At 49.6% G+C, this 22,583-nt stretch overlaps 1 protein-coding gene across 5 annotated transcripts; it reads left to right on the top strand.

Moving 5' to 3' along the window:
• Window positions 1-4,399: 4,399 nt before the first annotated feature.
• On the top strand, window positions 4,400-22,519 carry ASB6 (ankyrin repeat and SOCS box containing 6). 5 transcript variants are annotated; one of them, XM_053281956.1, is made up of 7 exons: window positions 4,400-4,440; window positions 11,764-11,962; window positions 13,522-13,703; window positions 17,907-18,013; window positions 18,595-18,703; window positions 19,533-19,619; window positions 21,383-22,519. In XM_053281956.1, exons 2-7 carry the CDS (start codon window positions 11,817-11,819, stop codon window positions 22,057-22,059), a joined length of 1,308 nt encoding a protein of 435 aa, XP_053137931.1. In that variant the 5' UTR covers window positions 4,400-4,440; window positions 11,764-11,816; the 3' UTR covers window positions 22,060-22,519. The 5 variants fall into 5 exon arrangements, with proteins under 5 accessions (XP_053137931.1, XP_053137929.1, XP_053137927.1 ...); XM_053281954.1 differs by lacking the exon at window positions 4,400-4,440 and adding an exon at window positions 8,677-8,830; XM_053281952.1 differs by lacking the exon at window positions 4,400-4,440 and adding an exon at window positions 8,880-9,313.
• Window positions 22,520-22,583: the final 64 nt, after the last annotated feature.

The following is a 22,583-nucleotide window of genomic DNA, read 5'->3' as shown; positions in this document are numbered from 1 at the left end:
AACAGAGGATCTTAGGAAGCTGCCTTAAACCGAGTCAGACCACTGGTCCAACTAGCTCAGTATTGTCTACACTGACTGGCAGGGTGTTTCCCCAGATGGAAACAACAGAGGAATGCGATCAGGAGATTGTGGCTTGTGGCTGATCCCATGAAGATGATGAGCTGGATATAAGAGGATTATCTTCCTTGGAGGCCTTCAGGAGAGCCTTAAAGACCCATCTTTTCAGCCTGGATTTTAATGATATCTAGTTTTAATTTTAAATGTAAGCTGGTTTAAATGCTTCTAAAATTTTAATTGATTGATTACGTGTTTTGGATTTTGATGTAAACCACCTTGAGATATTTTAAGAAGGGTGGTATATAAAAATAGATAGATAGATAGATAGATAGATAGATAGATAGATAGATAGATAGATAATCAGATTTGCCTTTTGGGCCACAATCTCCCGATCGCGTTCCTCTGTTGTTTCCATCTGGGGAATCCCCAACCACTCATAAAAATGCTTTTTGTTATGGGCCCCTCAGTGACTGACCTTTCACATTGGCCTGTTAAATTTCATTCCATTTCAGTTACTTCAGTTCGTGAGGTCATCCTGTTCGTCGGGCAACATTTTCCAAGCCTGCACAAACTCCTGTGCTGTTGTTCCCAAGAATGTAACTCAACCACAGCCCTGAAAGTTTTCTGTTGTCTTAGATGTCTCTACTCATTCACCCTCGCTGCCTTTTATGTCCAGAAAGTCCTTCTGGAAGACCAGTGGGGTGGGGTGGGGGGAGAGCTGGACTTGTGTTAGTAAGCATGAATTGTCCCCTTTGCTAAGCAGGGTCTGCCTTGGTTTGCATTTGGATGGGAGACTACGGGGTCATTCATACAATCAAAAACTGTGTTCTACCTGGGGTTTGGGAGCTGTGTGTGCTCCCAATTTTTGGTTGTGCGGAAGCAAGGTTGGAGGGAAACCTGGGTCTCAGTGATCATGTGGAAGAAAGGGAGGAGGTTCCTCCTACCTTGCTTCCACACAATAACTTTGAACCAGATTTTCCTTCTACCTTGCTTCCACACAGTTCCACACTGTTGAAGCCTCTCAAGCATCTGACCAAGTCGAGGGTTTCATTAAGCGCACTTTAGGATGTCGCAGAACGGAGCAGGTCTAAAGACCTCTTGGGACAAACGAGTCACCGAAATGCCCAGCCCGCAAAAGATTTCCCTGTCCTTGCATCTCAAAGGCGTCCCCATGTAAGTCACTGCAGGCCTGAAATGAAAGGGATCCGTTTTCCCACCAAAGGTCACCTGGAGGGGATTGTTGCTCGCCATAGGCGAGTTGACCAATTAGCAGTTGGAAAGTTAGCCTTTCAAAACTGGGCTCATGGCTCTGTGGACCATGTTAGAACATAAGAACATAAGAACAGCCCAGTTGGATCAGGCCCAAGGCCCATCTAGTCCAGCATCCTGTTTCTCACAGTGGCCCACCAGATGCCGCTGGAAGCGGTCTGTCAACTAGGACTGGTCAGGTATGAAAACCAGGAGAACTTTCCCAGAACGATGCTGATTGCGTAGTGGTTTTCACAGCTTCTTTACTTGGCCAAGAGATCCCCACTTCCTCCTCCAAAGGCTTGACTACAAATCCCATCATCTCCAGCCATGGGTCAAAGCTGTGCAGCTCTGCTCATTTAAGAACATAGGGAACATAGGAAGCTGCCATTTACCCCATCCCCTAAGGGGAATAACTTACAGTGCTCGCATATGGTCTCCCATTCAAAGGCAAACCAGAGCAGACCCTGTTTAGTGAATTGTCCCTAAGAGGAAAGCTGGTCTTGTGGTAGCAAGCATGACTTGTCCCCTTAGCTAAGCAGGATCTGCCCTGGTTGCATCTGAATGGGAGACTAGAAGTGTGAGCACTGCAAGAGATTCCCCTCAAGGGATGGAGCCGCTCTGGGAAGAGCAGAAGGTTCCCAGTTCCCTCCTTGGCTTCTCCAGAAAGGGCTGAGAGAGATTCCTTTCCTGCCTGCCACCTTGGAGAAGCCACTGCCGGTCTGTGTAGACAATACTAAGCTCTATAGACCAATGGTCTGACTCAGTATCTGGCAGCTTCCTCTGTTCCTAATTCATGCTTGCCCCCCACCAGACCAGCTCTCCTCCCATTCCAATAACTGATGGAAGGGAAGCAGGTTACCAAATCCGATCCGTGTGCATTTCCGAAAGCAGCCACCCCTCAAGGGGAGGGACGGGGCTTGAATATGGTTCACGTCCTCTCCCTGGGGTCCACCCAGCAAGCAGAGCCAAACCCCAGCTGTGGTGCCCTCAGCACTTTTCGGACCGAGACTTAAGTAAACTCGTTTCGGAAAGCGATCCGGCTGTCAGGAATGTAGTAGAAAGATAAATAGAGGGGAAAGGCTGGGAAACAGAGACCGGGTGTGATTGATTTCTTCCTGAAATTTGGGTTGCCTTGGGGGGTGGGTGGGTGTATGTTCATGTGACTTAAAAGCACCCGCAACCCCACCCCCCAATCTGATATTTCAGTTGCTGACCGTCAATATGCTTGTTAGCAAAAGTACATTGGCTTCAGAGGCCCGGGAATCAGCCAGCAAGAGAGCCGTACCGACACGGTTCAAACGACACGGGGATGTCGGAAGATGGCTTGTACCAAGTTAGGAATCCGCAGGAAAGACACCCCAGGTGGGAGGAAATACAGATTTGATTTTAAAAATACAGTCCGAGCATGGAAGAAACCAGTTCTGTGCCTTTGGGACAGAAGTTGGTTGTAACCTTCTGCTTGCAAGCCTCTTCCCAGAGTGGCCCCATCCCCTAAGGGGAATATCTTACCGTTTAGGACTTTATAGGTTATAACCAACACCTTGCATGTTGCCCGGAAACATATCGGCAGCCAGTGTAGCTCTTTCAATACGGGAGTGATATGGTCTCTCCGCGATGACCCAGAGACCAACCTGGCTGCTGCATTCTGGACCAACTGCGGTTTCCGGACTACATACAAGGGGTGATTCTCAAGTGGTGATTCTCCTGATTTAGCAGGGGGAGAGCAACTGGCCATATCCATCCCTAGCAAAGCATCCCTCCAGTGGCTGTTGCTGGTGTCTATCTTCAGAGGTGCACCTAGGTAATTTGGGAGCTTGGACCGAAAGGCCTTTGGAGTTTGGATCACCCACCCTCCCCTACCTTGCTTCATGTTAAGCACTATCCCCCTACACACACCGTTTTTAGGAGAGGAGAGCTGGTCTTGTGGTAGCAAGCATGACTTGTCCCTTAAGCTAAGCAGGGTCTGCCCTGGCTGCATATGAATGGGAGACTAGAAGTGTGAGCACTGCAAGATATTCCCCTTAAGGGATGGAGCCGCTCTGAGAAGAGCAGAAGGTTCCAGTTTCTCTCCCTGGCAGCATCTCCAAGATAGGGCTGAGAGAGACTCCTGCCAGCAACCTTGGAGAAGCCGCTGCCAGTCTGTGAAGACAATACTGAGCTAGTTAAACCAATGGTCTGACTCAGTGACACACACAGTATTTTTAACATGTTGATCCTTGAGGGCACAAACTGCGACTGAACTCACAAGAATGTAAGAATATAAAACAGGTATATTTATGAATGGATGTACAGTTCACAGATCAGGCCCTGTTTCCCTTCTACCACTTGGGTCAATTCAGCAGGCTCAGAGCGTTTCAAGACCTGAAACACAGCTCCCAGGCAGATGGTTAGCAACGTCACCGGCCAATGCCAATCAGCAAGCATTTGCATGGGAGACTCTATGTGTGAGCCCAGTAAGCTATTCCTCTTAGGGGATGGGGCCGCTCTGGGAAGAGGGTCTCCGTGCCTGCAGACAGAAAGTCCCCAGGTATCTCTGGCATCTCCAAGAAAACTCCCTGGCATCTCCAGATTGGGCTGAGACAGACTTTTGCCTGCGGGAGAAGCTGCTGCCGTTCTGTGTAGACAATACAGGGCTAGATGGACCAAGGGTCAGACTCAGCATAAGGCGGCTTCCGATGCTCCTGTACTTCTACCCCTTCCAATTCAGGCAATTAAAATATCCATTGATTTATACTCTGGCTGCATTCTCACGTAACATGGAACTGCTTGTCCAATGGTCCCGCGGTTCTGCTCCTGCTCCCATCTGAATTCAGACATAATGGAGAGCATCTTCTCTGCAAACAGCGAGACTGCAGAGAGGAGGGGGAATGGGCCGTGCGGGCTTCCTTCTTGCTTGAAGGACAGCCTGCACAGCCAATCATGTAAGGGAGAGAGGGAGGAGCTTCCTCCCTCAACTCCATTATGGCCGAATGCAGCCTCCAGTGCTGCATTTGGATGTACCGGAGGTTCCATGGAAGCCCAGTTTGGAGCAGCGAAATTCACTACAAACCGAGGGTTCGAATTGGAGTCTCCGGCATGAAAGCTCAGGTCATGGAAGGGTCAGGACCGAGTTGCACGTGTTCGGATGTAACGGTAGGGAATCCTCTGGCTGCTTCAACTTCAGTTCCCCATTACATGTGAATGCAGCCTCTGCCTTCTTCTATCATTAAAGCCAAGGCAAAATATATGACAGTATCCAGGATAGCACTTATCCAGGCATTGACCTGACCCACGTAGTTTCACCAAGATGACCTTATTTCATTTCATTTCATTTCATTTCATTTCATTTCATTTCTTTATTTATTTATTTATTTATTTATTTATTTTTGCATTTACATCAAAGCAGTATACATGGTTATGTTTCTCCTCACAACAACCCTGTGAGGTAGGCCAGGCTCTTACTTCTCTCAGAGAAGTGGCTGGCCCAGAGTCAGCCGGTGGGTTTCGTGACTGAACTGGGATTTGAACTCAGGTCTCCCCGGTCCTAGTCTAACATGCTAGCCCAGGGTTTCTTAACCTTGGCCCCACCAGATGTTTTGGAACTACAACTCCCATCAGCCTCAGCCACAAAGGCCATGTCTGAGGATGATGGGAGTTGTAGTCCAACAACATCTGGGGGCCCAAGGTTAAGTAACCCTGCTCTAACCACTACACCACACCTCCTTTCCACTCACTGGGACCAATTCTTTATTTTTTTAAAAAAATGCCAATTTTGAAGGACACTTTACAACTGCAAACCTTAGGTCTTGGTTACAGCTTTTGAGGCAATCGTGTTACGTATCAGCTCGCCAAGTAGAATCCTAAGTGCCAAAATTAAGCTTTTTGTTCTTCTCACCTTCGTGGGTTAAGGCAGGAAGCTGTATTTGGAGTTAACTCTCTGATTAAATCAATAGGATTTTTTTAATTTAAAAAAAAAAAAACACTTAACTTTAGCTAAATTGCTTTCCCCACCCACTTACACATACATTTTCTACAGACAAAAATCAAACAGCATTTGTAACTGGAAAATTTGTAACATTTCAAACATAAGAAAAATGGGGAAACATAGGTTGGGTTGGGAGGAAATCAGTATCTGGCCCTGAAAGAGGAAGACCAATAAAGTCAACTGGAACTAGAAAAGATGGGTTATAAATTACAAACAGATGGAAGCTAATAATAAAGAAGTGGGTTGTGTTTTTTTAAAGAGAAGAGAAAAAAAAACTAATAGAGAGGAAATGTCAAAGGGCAGATTAATTTCTGGAGATAAGTACCCCGACCGTTAAGTTGGATGGGGTATAAAACTTCTTTTTTATTGGCAGACAGCAAAGATGAATGGTCTCCTTATCCATCATTCCTGAAATCAGCAAGGCCCCCACTGAAACAGACACCGTCGCTTTCCAAGTTCTGACCATCATCATCATGAGAAGTGTAGAAGTTTTTGTAATGTTTAAGAGGCCAAGATTTATTTATTTTCTAGGAGTCAGAATGGAGCAAAGTTGGCAGCAGGGGTTGACACTGAGGTCATTCACACAATCAAAAACTGTGTTCTACCCGGGTTTGGGAGCTGTGTGTGTGCTCTCAATTTTTGGTTGTGTGGAAGCAAGAGGAAAAGCTGGGTAGAAGTAATCGTGTAGAAGCAAGATGGGAGGAAAACCTGGGGAGAAGTGATCGTGTAGAAGCAAGGTAGGAGGAAAAGCTGGGGAGAAGTGATCGTGTTGAAGCAAGGTGGGAGGAAACACTGGATAGAGGTGATTGTGAAGAAGCAAGGTAGGAGGAAAAGCTGGGCAGAAATGATAGCGTGGAAGCAAGGTAGGAGGAAATGCTGGGTAGAAGTGATCGTATGGAAGCAAAGCTGGGTAGAGGTGATTGTGTGGAAGCAAGATGGAGGGAAGAGCTATCCAGTTTTCCTCCTACCTTGCTGTCACACAACTGAAAATTGGGAGCACACACAGCTCCCAAAGTGGGGTAGAACTCGGTTTTTGATTGTGTGAACGGCCTCAGTGTTGGTCAACCATCCTCAGGCCTTCAAAGGGGTCAGCTGCCGACCCCCAAGACCACCTCTGTGCCCCCTTAGCCTTTAGGTGGGGTAGCAAAGAGATTCTCTCCATGAAGTGGGCAACAATGTCACTTCCTCTCTCCCATCCCACCCTGTCCCATCCCATCCTCCAAGGTCAGTACCACCATGAACCTTAGTGGGGTCCATGTTGAGGGAGATGGAGAATACTGTCTGTCGTAGGTCCATAGGCATCGACTCTCAACAATAATTCCTATTGACCGCAGGGACATGAGGAGCAGAACTGGAGAGTGTAGGGCTGCCCCCTGGTTCTCGCTCTCTTCTGTATCTATGCTCGAAGTCGCTTGTGAGTCGTAGATTGATATGCTTAGGACACTCCATTCTTCATTCGCTCTGTTTCTTCCTCTGCCTTCCACCATTTGGTAGCTTGTACAGGATACAGGCTTTCTATCTAAGTTTGTAACCTCTTTAAATAAACACTTTCTTACATAGGGAGCGGCCTTATACGGAGTCTGACCCTTGGTCCATCTAGCTCAGTACTGTCTACCCAGACTGGCAGCAGCTCCTCCAAGGTTGCGGGCAGGAATCTCTCTCAGCCCTATCTTGGAGATGCTGCCAGCGAGGGAACTTGGAACCTTCTGCTCTTCCCAGAGTGGCCTCATCTCCTAAAAGGAAAATCTCCCAGTGCTCACACACGTAGTTCCCATCCAGGTGGAAAACCAGGGTGGGCCCTGCTTAGCAACAGGGATAATTCCTGCTTGGTACCACAAGACCAGCTCTTCTCTAAGAAGCATCTGGCCCGTTGTCTGAATAAGTTTGGCAATACCAAGCAAATGCCACTAATAAGACTTACATACCTTAATGATGCTTATGTGACATTTCCAAACGTGCATTAACAGGCTTACTTCTAGAGCACGGCTGTGGAACCTTGGCACCCCCAGCTGCTGTTGGACTACAGATCCCATCATCCCTAGCCACAGCGGCCAATAACCTATGGGAGAGCCTGTCCTTCCAGGGTTTTTAAATAGTTGTAATGGGTTTTAATGTTGTAACCTGGTTTTCAAGGTTTTTTTAAAAAGTGTTGTGATTCTTTAATTGCTGTTTTATGATGTTTTAATGGTTAATTGTTGTTTTATACTGTTTTATAATTTTTGTTTTAATTGTTTTGTTCATTTTAATTTTAATTTTAATTTAATTTGTTAAATTTAATTTTAATGGTTTTGTTTTAATTGTTAACCGCCCCGAGCCATGCTGGAAGGGCGGTATGAAAATTAAATAAATAAATAAATAAATAAATAAATAAATAAATAAATTAAATTAAATTAAATTAACAAATAAATAAATAAATGGCCTTACTTCTAGAGCACGGCTGTGGAACCTTGGCGCCCCCAGGTATTTTATTTTACCTTTATATCCTGCTCTTCCTGCAAGGAGCCCATGGTTATATTTATCCTCACAACAACCCTGTGAGGTAGGTTAGGCTGAGAGATACGTGACTAGCCCAGAGTCACTCAGTGACATGGCTGAGGGAGGATTTGAACTCAGGTCTCCCCGGTCCTAGTCCAAAACTCTAACCACTACACCATAAAGGCCGAAGGACATTGTAGAACTGGGAAAGGTGCAGAAGAGGGCAACCAAGATGATCAGGGGCCTGGAGCACCTTCCTTCTGAGGCAAGGCTACAGCCTCTGGGGCTCTTTAGTTTTAAAAAAAGATGACTAAGGGGAAACATTGTAGGAATTTTACCAAATCATGATGCTGTGGAGACAGTGGAGAGTGAGAAATTTTTCTTGCGCTCTCATCACATGAGAATCGGGGATCGCCATCCCATGAAACTGATTGCCAAGAAATTGAGGACCGACAAAACAAAGTCCTTTTTCCTACAACGTATAATCGACCTATGGAATTCTCCGCCACGGGATGTGGTAACAGCCAATCGCTTGGATGGCTTTGAGAGGGGTTGAGATATATTCGTGCAGGACAGGCCTATCGATGGCTACTAGTCGGAGGGCTACAGGCCACCTTCAGCCTCAGAGGCCAGATGCCCAGTTGCAGGGGAGCAACAGCCGGAGAGAGGGCATGCACAGACCTCTTGCTTTGGGGCTTCTCAGAGGCATCTGGTGGGCCACTGTGGGAAACAGGCTGCTGGAGAAGATGAGCCTCCTTGGGCCTGATCCAGCAAAGGCTGTGCTTATGTTCTTATGCCCCGACTGGTGGTCCTCCAGATGTGGCTCCACATCTGGTGGCCCACAGGTTGGGAAGCTGGAGGGAGGGGAGCTGGCTGGCTTCTGCTGGGGCAGCCTGCCCCCTGCAGGGCGAGGGACCTCGCCGCTCCAGCCTCTCCCCCCATGCAGGGAACCTCCAGCCTGCAGAGGGCACTTGGAAGCCAGATCTGCCTCTTCTTGGCAGCCCTTTCTGCAAATCTGAAATGTGCTGGCAGCTCGCCTTTCCTTCCGCTGCCTTCCGGCTGGCCAGGAGGGAGTCGGTGAAGGTAGGGGGTGGGTGTCTCTGGCGGGAAGGAATTGGGGGCCGCTGGGCGGGGAGGCGCCTGGTGGGGTTTCCTCTCTCGGCCCCATGCTGTGCCCTTCTCGGCAGCAAGGCCCTCTGAATCCGTGGGGATTGTGCCGAGACTTGTAGGGGGAGGGAAGGTGTTGATTGCAGGAGAGCAAACCGGGGAGGGGAGGAAATGGGGCTGGGTGATCAGCAAGGATGGGGGAGAGTGTGTGGGGGGGGTGCCCCCCCTCCAAGGAATGGGCCTGCTGCCCAAAGGGGCTGAGGCTCTGGAGGATTTTCTTTGGGGGGTTTTCGACAGAGGGCGGGAGAGAATCCATTTTGGATTGGATGCAAGGAGGCTGCGTCTCCGGAGGGGTTCCCAGGGCTGTATCGGCCCATCCTAAGAATGCGTGAAGCATTTTGGTGGGACTCAAGATGCTTCACGGTGTACCAGCCCTGCTGGCAGCAACACCCCTGTCGGGTAGGCCTGCATGCCATCCCCATTTGGCAGCAACTGGGTTCTTTCCAAAAGATCGGGAGGGGCTGGATTTCTAGATTGTTTGGGGTTACGGCCCCACTCCATGTTGTGCAAATTCTGCCCATTAATATGTAGGGAGAAATATTAGTTGGATTCTCGGCGTAGGGCCTGTGTGTGTAGCCGGAAACTAGATTGCTGTGTGTGTGTGTGTGTGTGTGTGTGTGTGTGTGTGTGTGTGTGTGTGTTGCCGAGCAGGGAATCCCAACTTTTGGGTCACAGATGCTGGTGGACTACAACTCCCATCACCCGCAGCCACAAAGCCACTGTGGTAGGTGATGATGGGGGCTGTAGTCCTCCAGCATCTGGCAACCCAAGGCTGGAAAGCCCTGGTTTAGGCTAAAGACCTCAACTTACCTTCGGCCATTGTGGCAGGGGGTGATGGGAGTTGTAGTCCAACGTCGCATGGGGACCCAAGTTGGGGACCCCTGTTGCAGTGATTTCTGTCCGAATGGGACATATTGTTAGAGCTGGCATCTAGCAAGGAGGAAGGAGAAGGGTGTTTAGTTCAGTTTAGTTAATTTACTTTAGTTTAGTTGTTTATTAAAGTTATTATACAAACGTTACGGCTTTCAGCTAAAAGCCGCTGCAGCTAAAGTAGATTGTGAACAAAGTTTGACAAACTTTTAACAAGGCATTTAAAAACAGACCGAGCCCTTAAAAATAAACAAGCCAAGTTAATGATTGTTTTCTCTTTACACCATTCTGTTCTGCCCTCCCTTAAGAAATTGACATGGCAGCCTACAAGGTCGCTTTGAATGCAGTTAACTCATCCTTGAGATGAAACGCTGGAAGAGGGAGAAATACTTTCCCTCTCTCAAAAGCAAGCGGTGCCGGGAAGCCCTCTGAGGTGTGTGAAGGTCATGCAAATAGCCTCTGCGCATGCGCGGAGGTCACCGAAACTGTGAGGATCAATCAACAGAACCGCGTACACCACTCTGGGCTGCTAGCGGGGAGACCGGGAGAGTAATGGAAGATATACATACAAAAAGCATTTGATTGGCCCTCTGTCATCACCTGACTTCCAAGGCCAGGAGGATCATGGGATGCGCTGGATCAACACCTGGATGGAATGGTGTTGGTCAGCAGATCCGGTGGTGAGAGAGCCGTTGAAGCCTCTCCCAGCACCTGACCAAGTTGAGGGTTTCATTAAGCGCCCTTGAGGATGTAGCAGAATGGAGCAGGTCTAAAGACCTCTTGGGACAAACGAGTGACCGACATGCCCAGCCCGCAAAAGATTTCCCTGTCCTTGCATCTCAAAGGCGTCCCCATGTAAGTCACTGCAGGCCTGAAATGAAAGGGATTCGTTCCCCGCCGGCTGGTCGCCTGGAGGGGATTGTTACTCGCCATAGGCGAGTTGACCGATTAGCAGTTGGAAAGTTAGCCTTTCGAGACTGGGCTCGTGGCTCCGTGGACCATGTTCTTGTCCTAATGTTCTGCCTGAAGGGGGCTTAGACAACTTCACGGAGGGCAGGGCTGTCTGGGCCGACTACTGTATTTACCTGAATAGAAGGCGACTTTGAATGTAAGATGATGCCTTAAATGAGAGGTGAGATACAGGTTATCGCTGTATTTATCCCACCAAAAGAGGACTCCAAGTTTAAGATGACCATCCTGCCCCTCCCCATATTTAACAGGAAAGGAACTGGCCCGGTAGTGGGGGAGGCTCATCTTGGATTCAGGTAAATATGGTAGTCTTAGGAACAAAGGAACATGGAAGTTGCCATATACTGAGTCTCTACACTTCCTTGGGAGAATTATCTGGGAAGGGATATAAATTGTGGACTAAGAAGACAAAGAGTGGCTCCTCTTTCTCGGGGTGTGATTGCTGTCCCCCTTCGAGCTGGGGTTCCTAACCTTGTGCCCCAGAAGTTAGATGACAATTTCCAGGATCCATTGCTACAATGGCCCATTGCGCTGATGAATAGTGGGAGTTGTCGTTCAACAATAGCTGGAAAGCTGAGGTTATGGGAGGAGAGCTGGTCTTGGGGTACCCAGCATGAATTGCCCCCTTTGCTAAGCAGGGTCCACCCTGGTTTGCATTTGAATGGGAGATTTGGGTGAGCACTGGAAGATCTTCCTCTTAGGGGATGGGGCCGCTGTGGGAAGAGGATCTGGCTGCTGGCATGCAGAAGGTTCCGAGTTCCCTCCCTGGCAGCATCTCCAAGACAGGGCTGAGAGAGACTCCTGCCTGCAACCTTGGAGAAGCCGCTGCCAGTCTGTGTAGACAATACTGAGCTAGATGGACCAAGGGTCTGACTCAGTATATGGCAGCTTCCTATGTTCCTCAGGCCGCCTATCCCTCTCGTTCATTCTGAGGCCCCCGGAGGAAGAGCGGGATATACGCGTATCATAAATAAATATGTCTGTAAAAAGCGATTTACATTTGTTTTTAGGCAGGCCACGTTGGAAGCCTCTGCCTGCCTGTGAAAGCAGCGGCTGTTTCTGGATGATCTTCCGCCAGGACAGCTCAGCGACCACCATGCCTTTTCTGCACGGCTTCCGGAGGATCATCTTTGAATACCAGCCGTTGGCCGACGAGATCTTGGGCTGTTTAGGTCTGCAGGATCCGGAGCGACAGGAAACTCTAGAGAGGTACCCGGTTTTAAGGATGGGTGGGTGGGAATGGGTGCTTTTCTCTCCACCTGTTTTTTAACACTTTGACGCCCCCCAAGAGGCGATACCCAGGCGTACTGTAAGGGCTCCATGGGGTACTCAAAGCCCACCTCCCTCCCAATGGTGCAGCCTCACCATCTGTTCCCCATATGAGAATGGCCAGCTTGAAGCCGATGCGTCCTCAGTGATGTGTCCGCTGCAGAAGGGGAGGGAGGATCATGAAGCCCCTCCTCCTCGGCTCCTAATTGGCTGGCTACGTGCTGGAGCTCAGCATGCCTCTACTCTCCTCCGCCTGACAGGCTTCAGAAAATCAGCACTGGGTGTGCTCCCACTGAAATCAATAGGTCAAGTAAACGTGTCCTATTAATTTCCATAAGACAACTTATGAGTAACTTCGTGTGGGTATGAGCCCCAAACACCTCGATTTGTGTTTTTATGTGCACAGCGGGGAAATGACTTGACTAGCAAGCCAGAGGTTGCTGGTTCGAATCCCTGCTGGTCTGTTTCCCAGCCTATGGGAAACACCTATATCGGGCAGCAGCAATATAGGAAGATGCTGAAAGGCATCGTCTCATCCTGTGCGGGAGGAGGCAATGGTCAACCCCTCCTGTATTCTACCAAAAGAAAACCACAGGGCTCTGTGGGCTCCAGGAGTCGAAATCGACTTGACGGCACACTTTGCTTTACCTTTACTCATGAGTAGCAGAGTCTGGCTGTAGGCTGTCTCATAATTGTAACACACACAGTCTCGGTGGGGTACCAGAGATGCAGGTTATTTTTCACATTGTGTTACTCAGTCTCGAAGAAGTCACACACTTGGCTTCCTTTGCTACAGCCAATACGGTGGACCGCAATCTCTCCCGCCCACCCAGGATGCTGCTCGTATCGTTTGCCCCACCCACACGGTTTTGGGATCCATATGCACAGCCTCCTGGGATTGCATTATCAGAACGCAGCTCCCAGGCGATGTGTGACGAAACTGTCACTTTATAGGGTCCCCCCACCTGTAACACCTGTGGCACAGGAATGTGATTCGATTAAAAAATAAGACTCTCCTCTTAACCCCTGACAGTCAGGTTGGTACCGAGAGTAGGAGCTTAGTTTCCCCTCTTGCCCTGTGTTTCGGTGATGCCACTCAAGTATGACCCAACCAGGCTCGCCCTTACAAAAGCGTTCTGCTTGTAATGCTCACCTGCGTTATGGACTGAGACCCTAAATGTCCCTCTTTGGCTCAGATTATAGTTGGAGAACGACTGCCTATCTCCCTGCAACAGCAGCATCATGGGTGCCAGGGCCTCTGGGAAATGCGACATTCCCATGGGACCCAGCTCCTTAAATGCTAGGCGCCTTGGGAATAATTTTCCCATGGTACCCAACTCCTTTGTGCGGATGGTAGGTGCCTTGGGCCTCTTTTGTCTGGAATGTTGGGTGTAAAACCAAGGTACACTTCCTCTTAACCCCTTAGCCCCTCTCTTAAATTTTGCAAAAAGGTTTACCCCGCCTACTTGACGTCCTGTGACCATTCTGTCTTTGTGCAGTCCCAGCTATGCGGCCGAAGGTGACACCGGATTACTGGTCCTCCATGAGATTCTGGAGAGAGAAGCTCATTCCCCGTTTTACCAGGAAGGCGTGAGCTACGCTTTGCTGAAGGTGGCCGAACTCGGGCTGGTGCCTGCTGCCGAAACCCTTCTGCGCAGTGGGGCAGATATTGTCTTTGAAGGTAGGAGAGGAGAATGACGTACCTCCAGCTTCAGCCGGGGTATCATATCGTCCGCTCTTTGCGTGACAAGAGAAATCCAAAAATGGTGAATTCACTCGGTGTGAGTGCATATTTTCCAGGTTTCATCTGCATTTGGGAGCATATATATATAGGTTCCAAGTGGAACCTATATACAGGAGAACCTCATCAATCTCAGACTCCATACCCACAGTTTTGCATATCTGCGGTCGAGGAATTGGCACTCAACCTCGGAATAGGCAAAAGGAATCAGCAACTACGGGGTTAATTTTCACATATCCGCAGGTCTGGGGGATGGTGGTGGCTGGAAATGACCTCAGAGGTCATTTCTGGCCGTTATTTCGAGATCGGGAGCCTCAAAATGGAGACGGAGGTTCTCCTGTAGATCTGCTCCCCAATGCAGATAATTTTTTAAACCCACTTCCTTTCTAGACAGAAACTAGTAAAGTGTGACGCCGAGACAGCAATGGCAAACCCCTCCTGTATTCTACCAAAGACAACCACAGGGCTCTGTGGTAGCCACGAGTCGACACCGACTCGACGGCACAACCAAAAACAAGACAGGAACTAGATGATGGTTTTTGCCTCCATCCACCCATTCTGTGTGGTTTCCAGACTGTGAGGTCTACAGCGGTTGGAACTGGTGTAAGGTGCTTCGGCTTGGCAGGATCGTATCCAAAGCATAAAGGGTAGAAGCCACTTGTTGCATCGTTCGTGGTAAAGCTGTGGCCGTTCAGATTGCCATCCATAATGACGTGTTTTCCCAGCAGGGACTGTTCATATTGTTTGTAAGATGTGTTCTCTGGGCCCTCCTACTGCCCCATTTTGGGCCAATGGGGTCACAGAGGAGGCGGGTGGGGGTGGGGACAATGACGTGATGAGGTGTTTTCTTTTTTAAATGAGGATTTTTCTTCTTGGTGGCTTTGCGCAGAACCACCTGTAGGGGGCGCTGTGCCGTCTTTTCTAGCTTGCACAAACGTAACTGTTCCTTGCCATGGCTGATAATTAGGTTTTTTTAAAAACCAATTAAAACATTCACTGGCAGAGGCTGAAAGAGGAAAGGAAGAACACAGCTCGACAGAAAGAAACAGAATCCCAGAAATATGGAAAGAAATATAACCACAATGAGTTTAACATTAACAGGGCAGGGAGATATGGCGGAAAGGAAATACAACGCAAATGGCACCTATGTACCGCTGTGCAAGAACCCCAAGGAGGAAAAAAAATTTTTTTTTAAGGATCATTTCAAAAGCTGAGAGAAGATTAAGATATTGAAATGTCAAAGAATTGAACGAAGCCTCCATATCACACTGTGGAATCCGCGGGACGGCCCGCCTAAAATGGGATAATACAGCTATTTCCCCCCAACTTACATATGGAAACATAAAGATAAAACCCGGAAAGCAGGCTGCGGGTGTGCAAATGGCACCTTGCTGTCACTGCATGCATGACGCTGTCAAAACACAATTCGTACAGACGGACACTTAGCTTATTAGCCGTGGCATTTCTTTAACATGTTATCTAGAACACTGATTCTCAACGTTTTTGGAGTCCTGGAGGACCAGTTTATTATTTTTGTGCAGTTTCCTGGACCCGCAGTTAGTAAGGGGGTTGCCCCCCTCTCCCCCACCCCACCCCCAGGCACCCCAAAAAAACAATTTTGGGACGCTCTCTGGAGCTCTTTTCAAGGCGGCCCTCGCTGCTGGATAATGTTCATTTCGAGAAAGTGAAATAAACATTATCCAGCTGCGAGGGCTGCCTGGAGATAAGCTCCAGAGAGCCCTTACCAGCCTGAAATTATTTTGGGTGTGTGTGTGTGTGTGTGATTTTTATTAGTGATGCCTCACGGACCGGTAGCCAACACCTTGCGGACCAGCACAGGTCCGCGGACTGGTGGTTGAGAAACACTGATCTAGAAAACACCCTGGTGGGTTTGTAATATTTGTGTCAGTCAGTAGGTGGTGGTATAGAGCCATATTTGTTCCACATTAGCTTCTGGGGCCCTATAGAAGCACATTGTGATGGATTGCCATAACTGCTATTCTGCATAATTGGCATTCTGCATTATAAAACCAGAAGTTATGTTGGGCTAGGGATGGAGAGAGCCACCTCATGGCGCAGCAGGGCAATGAGTTCATTAGCAAGCCAGAGGTTGCCTGTGGGCATCTCCAGGTCGGGCTGGGAGAGATCCCTGCCTGCAACCTTGGAGAAGCCACTGCCAGTCTGTGAAGACAATATTGAGCGACGCGGACCAAAGGTTTGACTCCATAAAAGGCTTCCTTTTACTGGGAAGAGAGCTGGTCTTGGGGTAGCAAGCATGACTTGTCCCCTTAGCTAAGCAGGGTCTGCCCTGGTTGCATTTGAATGGGAGACTAGAAGTGTGATGACTGTAAGAGATTCCCCTTAGGGGATGGGGCCGCTCTGGGAAGAGCAAAAAGGTTCCAGGTTCCCTCCCTGGCAGCATCTCCAAGAGAGGGCTGAGAGAGACTCCTGCCTGCAACCTTGGAGAAGCCGCTGCCAGTCTGTGAAGACAATACTGGGCTAGAGAGACCAATGGTCTGACTCAGTAGATGGCAGCTTCCTATGTTCCAGAGAGAGGTCCTTTTTTGAAGAATTCCTGACCTCCCTCATCCAAACTTGCACAGCCCTATGGTTACTTTATACCTGCCAACCAATAGAATTAGTCTTTTAGCTGTGTATTTTTTTCATCCCCCTTTCTTTTCCTACCCTCCCTGCTCCCCGCCACCTCTTTGAGAGCTTTCCCCCCTGCACCCTACCCACCAGGCCACACCCCTTTCCTCCCAGGCTCCTCCCCCTGGGCCCGGAGGCCCGAGGCTCTGGAGACCTGGTGAGAAACATGGGGTTTGTGATGTCATGGGGAGATTCCTTGCAGGCTGTCTCTGTAGCAACATGGCCGCTTCTGGGCAAAGTTGCCTTTATGATATGGGGGATACCGCTTGGGTGGCTGGAAGGCAATGGGGAGGAACTGGGCGGTGGGTTGTCTGTCTTGCTGCTTCCCGTATTGCTGGCCATACACGCTGAGGGGTAAGCTGTTGCTCTTTTTCATCTGTGCTAACACCAGCCCTGCAGTGTAGGAGGACTGCCTCCCTGCTCAGAGGTTTATTGTTTGAATTATAGTTGCGCCGACATCAGGGAGACACAATATACCGTCTTTTAGATATCTATTCATTTGATCAGTTTGGATCCCAGCCTTCCTAAAGTGGCTCAGAGCAATTTACATTCAAATCAAAAGCACATAATAATAATATTTTTTTAAAAAACCACACCATTTAAGCCAGATTAAAATTAAAACCAGATATTAAAAGGCAGGCTAAAAAAAATGGGTCTTTAAGGCTTCCCTAAAAGCCTCCAGACCACCTTAAGTGGCGCAGCGGGGAAATGCTTGACTAACAAACAGATGGTTGCCAGTTCGAATCCCCGCTGGTACTATATCGGGCAGCAGCGATGTAGGAAGATGCTGAAAAGCATCATCTCATACTGTGTGAGAGGAGGCAATGGTCAACCCTTCCTGTATTCTACCAAAGACAACCACAGGGCTCTGTGCGTGCCAGGAGTCAACACTGATTCGAGGTGCAACTTTTCTTTGAAAAATAAAGTGTGCATTCAAGTCGATTCTGACCCCTGGCGACTACAGAGCCCTATGGTTGTCTTTGGTAGAATACAGGAGGGGTTGACCATTGCCTCCTCCGGCGCAGTGTGAGATGATGCCTTTCCGCATCTTTCTATATTGCAAATATTGTACCAGTGGGGATTCGAACCGGCAACCATCTGCTTGTTAGTCAAGCATTTCCCCACTGCACCATTACTTTACCTCTCCACAAAGTCTAACATCAAATACCATATTTACCCAAATACAAGATGACTCTGAATGTAAGACGAGGCGCTTGAAAAATAAAGGTTGAATACAGGTTATAGCCATATTTACCCCAAAAGATGAGGACCCTGAATGTAAGACAATCCTCCCAATTCCAATATCAAAGAACTCGGGGGGGGGGGGCATAGTCTGGGATGCAGGTAAATACAGAATATTCATTTATTTATTCAACATATTTTTTACCGCCCAAAACTTGTGTCTCTGGATAGTTTATGTTTTAAATGCTAAGTAAATGCATCTTTGCTTCTTGTCCTCTTCTGATGTGATGTGATTCTATTTTATTTTTAAAGATCCGGTCACCTATTACACGGCTTTGCATATCGCGGTGCTTCGAAACCAGCCGGACATGGTGGAGCTCTTGGTGCAGCGTGGGGCAGACATTAATCGGAGAGACAGGGTACGGAGTGCACCCCTTTGGTCTGGGGAGGGGGCAGCGGGGGCTGGCGACATAGGGAGAAATCGCACTGGATTAAAATACAACCCCCACCCCTTCAAAGGAACATAGATCAGACCCTTGGTCAGGATTGTCGGCACTGACTGGCAGCAGTTTCTCCAAGGTTTCAGATGGGTATTTCCCAGCCCTGACTGGCAGCCGCTCTCCAAGGTTCCAGGCAGGGGTCTTTCCCAGGCCGACCTAGAGATGCTGCCAGGGATTGATCCTGGGACTTTATGCATGCAAAGCAGCCACGTCCCCATCCCCAATAGAAAGCTGCTATCTACTGAGTCAAGCCCTTGGTCCCTCAAGTTCAGTGTTGTCAGCCCTGACTGGCAGCAGCTCTCCAAGGTCCCAGGCAGGGGTCTTTCCCAGGCCGACCTAGAGATGCTGCCAGGGATGGAACCGGGGACCTGCTGCGTGCAAAGCGGATGCTCCACCACTAAGCTACGGCCCCATCCCCTTCTAAAAAGTGCTTAGCATCAAATGTTGAGTATGATTAAACCACCCAGTTGTGGTTCCTCCCCACCCCACTGTTGTGTTAGATTCACGAGAGCAGCCCTTTGGATCTCGCGAGCGAGGAATCGGAGCGTCTGCCCTGCCTCCAGCGTCTCCTGCAACTTGGCGCCGACATCAACGCGGCTGATAAAAACGGTCAGTGACCTCCTCCCCTTGTCTGTCCCGAGCCGAGATCTGTATCCCTCCAACTTATTTATTTTATTTATTATTTTATTTTTTACATTTATATCCCGCTCTTCCTCCAAGGAGCCCAGAGCGGTGTACTACATACTTGAGTTTCTCTTTCACAACAACCCTGTGAAGTAGGCTAGGCTGAGAGGCTGAATGAGGATTTGAACTCGGGGCTCCCCGGTCCTAGTCCAGCACTCTAACCACTACACCACGCTGGCTCTCTTAGAATCAGCCTTTATAACTTCTCCACCTCATCTCATAGGCCTATGGCAGGTGTACCAAGAGTCCCACCTTTTCAGAGGGTTGTCGCAAACATTGCTTCGCTGAAGGGCTAGATCTGTACGAAGTGACCTCTTACAGTCACAAGTGTGACGGACTGGCTCGGGGACCAGTTGGGTTTCTGACTCGATGGGGGACCTGTTGGATTTCTGACGGGATACATACAATACTGGGTGGCAGTCTTGTGTTAGTACCGTGGCTGGCGGAGATGCATCAGGCACAACATCATCAGGGGCATCTCTAACAAGAGAGGGTAACCCTCCGTGCTGTCCGAACCAACAGCGAAGATCATCTGTAGAGGAGGCAAAATGAAATAAATAGCATTGGTATAAGTCAGGATTTCTCAAACCTGAGTCTCCAGAGGTAGTTGGGGTGCCCATCACCCCCAGCCGCAGTGGTCAAGGATGATGGGAGTTGTAGTCCAACAGCATTTGGGGGCAGGGGGGGGGCAAGTTTTAGAAACTTCTCTCATTGTCTTTGTTTAAATGGCTTTGTTCTCTTCACGTCCATCCAGGAAAGACGGCCTTATTGCATGCTCTGGCGAGCAGTGACGGGGTCCAAATCCACAACACGGAAAACATTCGCCTCTTGTTGGAAGGAGGTGAGGCCCACTCTGCCACTTTGAAATCCAACGCTCTAAACCAGGGTTTCTTAACCTTGGGCCCCCAGATGTTGGACTACAACTCCCATCATCCCCAGACATGGCCTTTGGGGCTGAGGATGATGGGAGTTGTAGTCCAACAACATCTGGGGGCCCAAGCTTAAGAAACCCTGCTCTAAACCAGGGGGTCCCCAACTTTAAAAAACCAACCAACCAAGCCCACCCCTTCTGTTGCAAACCTGCAGTTCAGATACCCCCCTGAAAGCTGCAGTAGGGAATCTTGGCCCTCCAGCTGTTGTTGAACTACAACTCCCATCATCCCTTGCCCACAATTTTTTTGGTGGCTAGGGATGATGGGAGTTGTGGTTGAACAACAGCTGGAGAGCCAAGGTTACCTGCTCCCGAAAGAGAGAGGTCATTCTTACGACCAGCTCCACCTGAGATCGCACAGCCCAACGCAGGTAGAGCGGGTTGTGAGAAGTGTTGGGATTGGTCCCAATCCTGGCAGTCTTCAGCTGGGTCGCCCGGGTTTAAATCCCAGGCTAAAAAAAGTGATAGGTCATGTGGATACTTGGGGTGCTGGTAGCCCATAGCGTCGGACAGAAAGAAATCCTGGCAGTATAGAAATCCCCCTTGTACAGTGCATTTTGGGATGGAGGAGGACCTAGATGGCTTTTCCTCCTCACCTTCACCACTCCCGGAGCGCTCGCACACTGGACATGTGGACACACGGCACTTAGGAACATAGGAAGCTGCCATATACTGAGTCAGACCATTGGTCTATCTAGCTCAGTATTGTCTTCACAGACTGGCAGCGGCTTCTCCAAGGTTGCAGGCAGGAATCTCTCTCAGCCCTACCATGGAGATGCTGCCAGGGAGGGACCTTGGAACCTTCTGCATGCAAGCAGGCAGGTGCTTTTCCACTGAGCTACAGCTGCCTCCCCAACGGGGAATATCTTACAGTGCTCACATGTAGCCTCCCATCCAAATGTAAACCAGGGTGGTTCCTGCTTAGCAAAGGGAGAGGAGAGCTGGGCTTGTGCAAGCATGAACGGTCCCCTTTGCTAAACAGGGACCACCCTGGTTTGCATTTGGATGGGAGACTACATGTATGAGCATGATTTAATTAAAAAAAATTATAGACTGCCCCATCCAAAGGCTTTGAGCGGTGCACAAATATCCCCCTTGAGGGATGGGGCCACTTGGGGAAGAACACCTGCATTCTTGCATGCAGAAGGTTCCAAGTTCCCTCCCTGGCATCTCCAAGATGGGGAGCAACAGCTGGAGAGAGGGCATGCACACACCTCTTGCCTGTGGGCTTCCCAGAGACATCTGGTGGGCCACTATGGGGAACAGGATGCTGGACTAGATGGGCCTCCTTGGGCCTGATCCAGCAGGGCTGTGCTTATGTACTAAGCTAGGGCTGAGAGAGACTCCTGCCGGCAACCTTGGAGAAGCTTCTGCCAGTCTGTGTAGACAATACTGAGCGAGATGGACCAAGGGTCTGACTCAGTAGATGGCAGCTTCCTATGCAAGTGAACCATTCATGCTTGCACCCACAAGACCACCTCTCTTCTCTAGAAGCACCCCAAGGGATACAAGTATCCCCAGCTGGGAACCTCTGCGCTCGACTCTACACCCAAGTATCTAACGTAGAGGCAACGAGCTCGAAACTCTTTCCCGACTTTCTTGCATGGTCGTTTATGGCAGGACGTCCATGTAAACCATAATGCACATAATGGATCTCTCTCGTCACCCCTCAGGAGCCGACGTCAAGGCCACCACGAAAGACGGGGACACCGTCTTCACCTTCATCATCTTACTTCTCGGGGAGACCGTGGGAGGAGACCAGGAGGAAGCCCAGATGATCCACCGCTTCTGCTTCCAGGTCACCCGGCTGCTGATGGCCCACGGGGCCGACCCGAGCGAGTGCCCGCCCTACGAGTCCCTCACCCACCTCTGCCTGAAGAACTTCCGCCTCCACTTCCCGCTCTTGCGCTTCCTGCTGGAGTCCGGGGCGGCCTACAACTGCTCCCTCCACGGGCCGTCTTGCTGGTCGGGCTTCGACCTCGTCTTCGAGCAGCTGTGCTCCCACCTCAGCGAGTCCGAAGACGACCGCTTCTCCGCCGACCTGCTGCAGAAGGCCGAGACGGTGCTGGAGCTGATGGCGGCCAGCTCGCAGGCCGTGAAGCTGCCGAGCAACTTTGAGGTGAACCCCGGCAACTGCCGCTTCCACGGGGAGAAGATCAAGGCGCTCTTCAGCTCTCTGAAGCAGCTGGAGCGCTCCCCGCCCGGCCTGAAACACCTCTGCAGAATCTACATCCGGAAGCACCTCAGACCCTGGCCGGTGGACGTGAAAATCAAGCTTCTGCCCCTGCCCGACCGGCTAAAATGGTACCTCCTCATAGACCAAAGCAGTTCCACAGAAGAGGACGTGTGACTCCGCGGAACAAGAAGATTTGCCACACAACACACTTGTCGGTAACGGGGTACACCAGCCCACAGAGGCCTTCATAACCCACATTGGCCAACTTTAGAAGCTCGTTCATCGGCTGGTCACTTCTGACAGTGTTCACAAGCTATCACGTGTGGCATTACGGTGGCATTTCCTCTCAGCACACTGGCCTTGCTCCCATAATGGGGGGATCGGTACCTCCGACGGGGTAGGATCTGTGGCTAAACCACGTATAATTGGGGGTCAAAAGATTGGTCAGAAAAGGAACATTTTCCTGGCTTTGGTGGAATGGTGCCTTGCCCGATAAGAACCCAGATCAGCCTCTGTGGGGCTGGAGGACTCAACTGGAACAACCCTTGATGACCCAATGCCTGCTCTGAATTTGGGGCAGATAGAAAAACTCCAGTCACTTAAGGCCATTAAAATTATGCGTCAGCACCAGTTACACGTTGATTTGAGTATCTTTCGGTAGTTGCAAAGCTGCCAAATTGGGAAGGGGCGTTAGTGCT

Source organism: Hemicordylus capensis, chromosome 17 (genome assembly GCF_027244095.1).
Source record: "Hemicordylus capensis ecotype Gifberg chromosome 17, rHemCap1.1.pri, whole genome shotgun sequence".
Lineage (NCBI taxonomy): Eukaryota > Metazoa > Chordata > Lepidosauria > Squamata > Cordylidae > Hemicordylus > Hemicordylus capensis.
This window is presented reverse-complemented; position numbering and strand designations above follow the sequence as displayed.

Excerpts from the sequence above, each read along its gene's own strand:
- ASB6 (XM_053281952.1), top strand. The coding sequence starts at position 9,268 with ATGCTTCACGGTGTACCAGCCCTGCTGGCAGCAACACCCCTGTCGG. Across the intron at positions 11,963-13,521 it reads CGACAGGAAACTCTAGAGAG|TCCCAGCTATGCGGCCGAAG; the intron begins GTACCCGGTTTT and ends GTCTTTGTGCAG. Across the intron at positions 13,704-17,906 it reads GGCAGATATTGTCTTTGAAG|ATCCGGTCACCTATTACACG; the intron begins GTAGGAGAGGAG and ends TTATTTTTAAAG.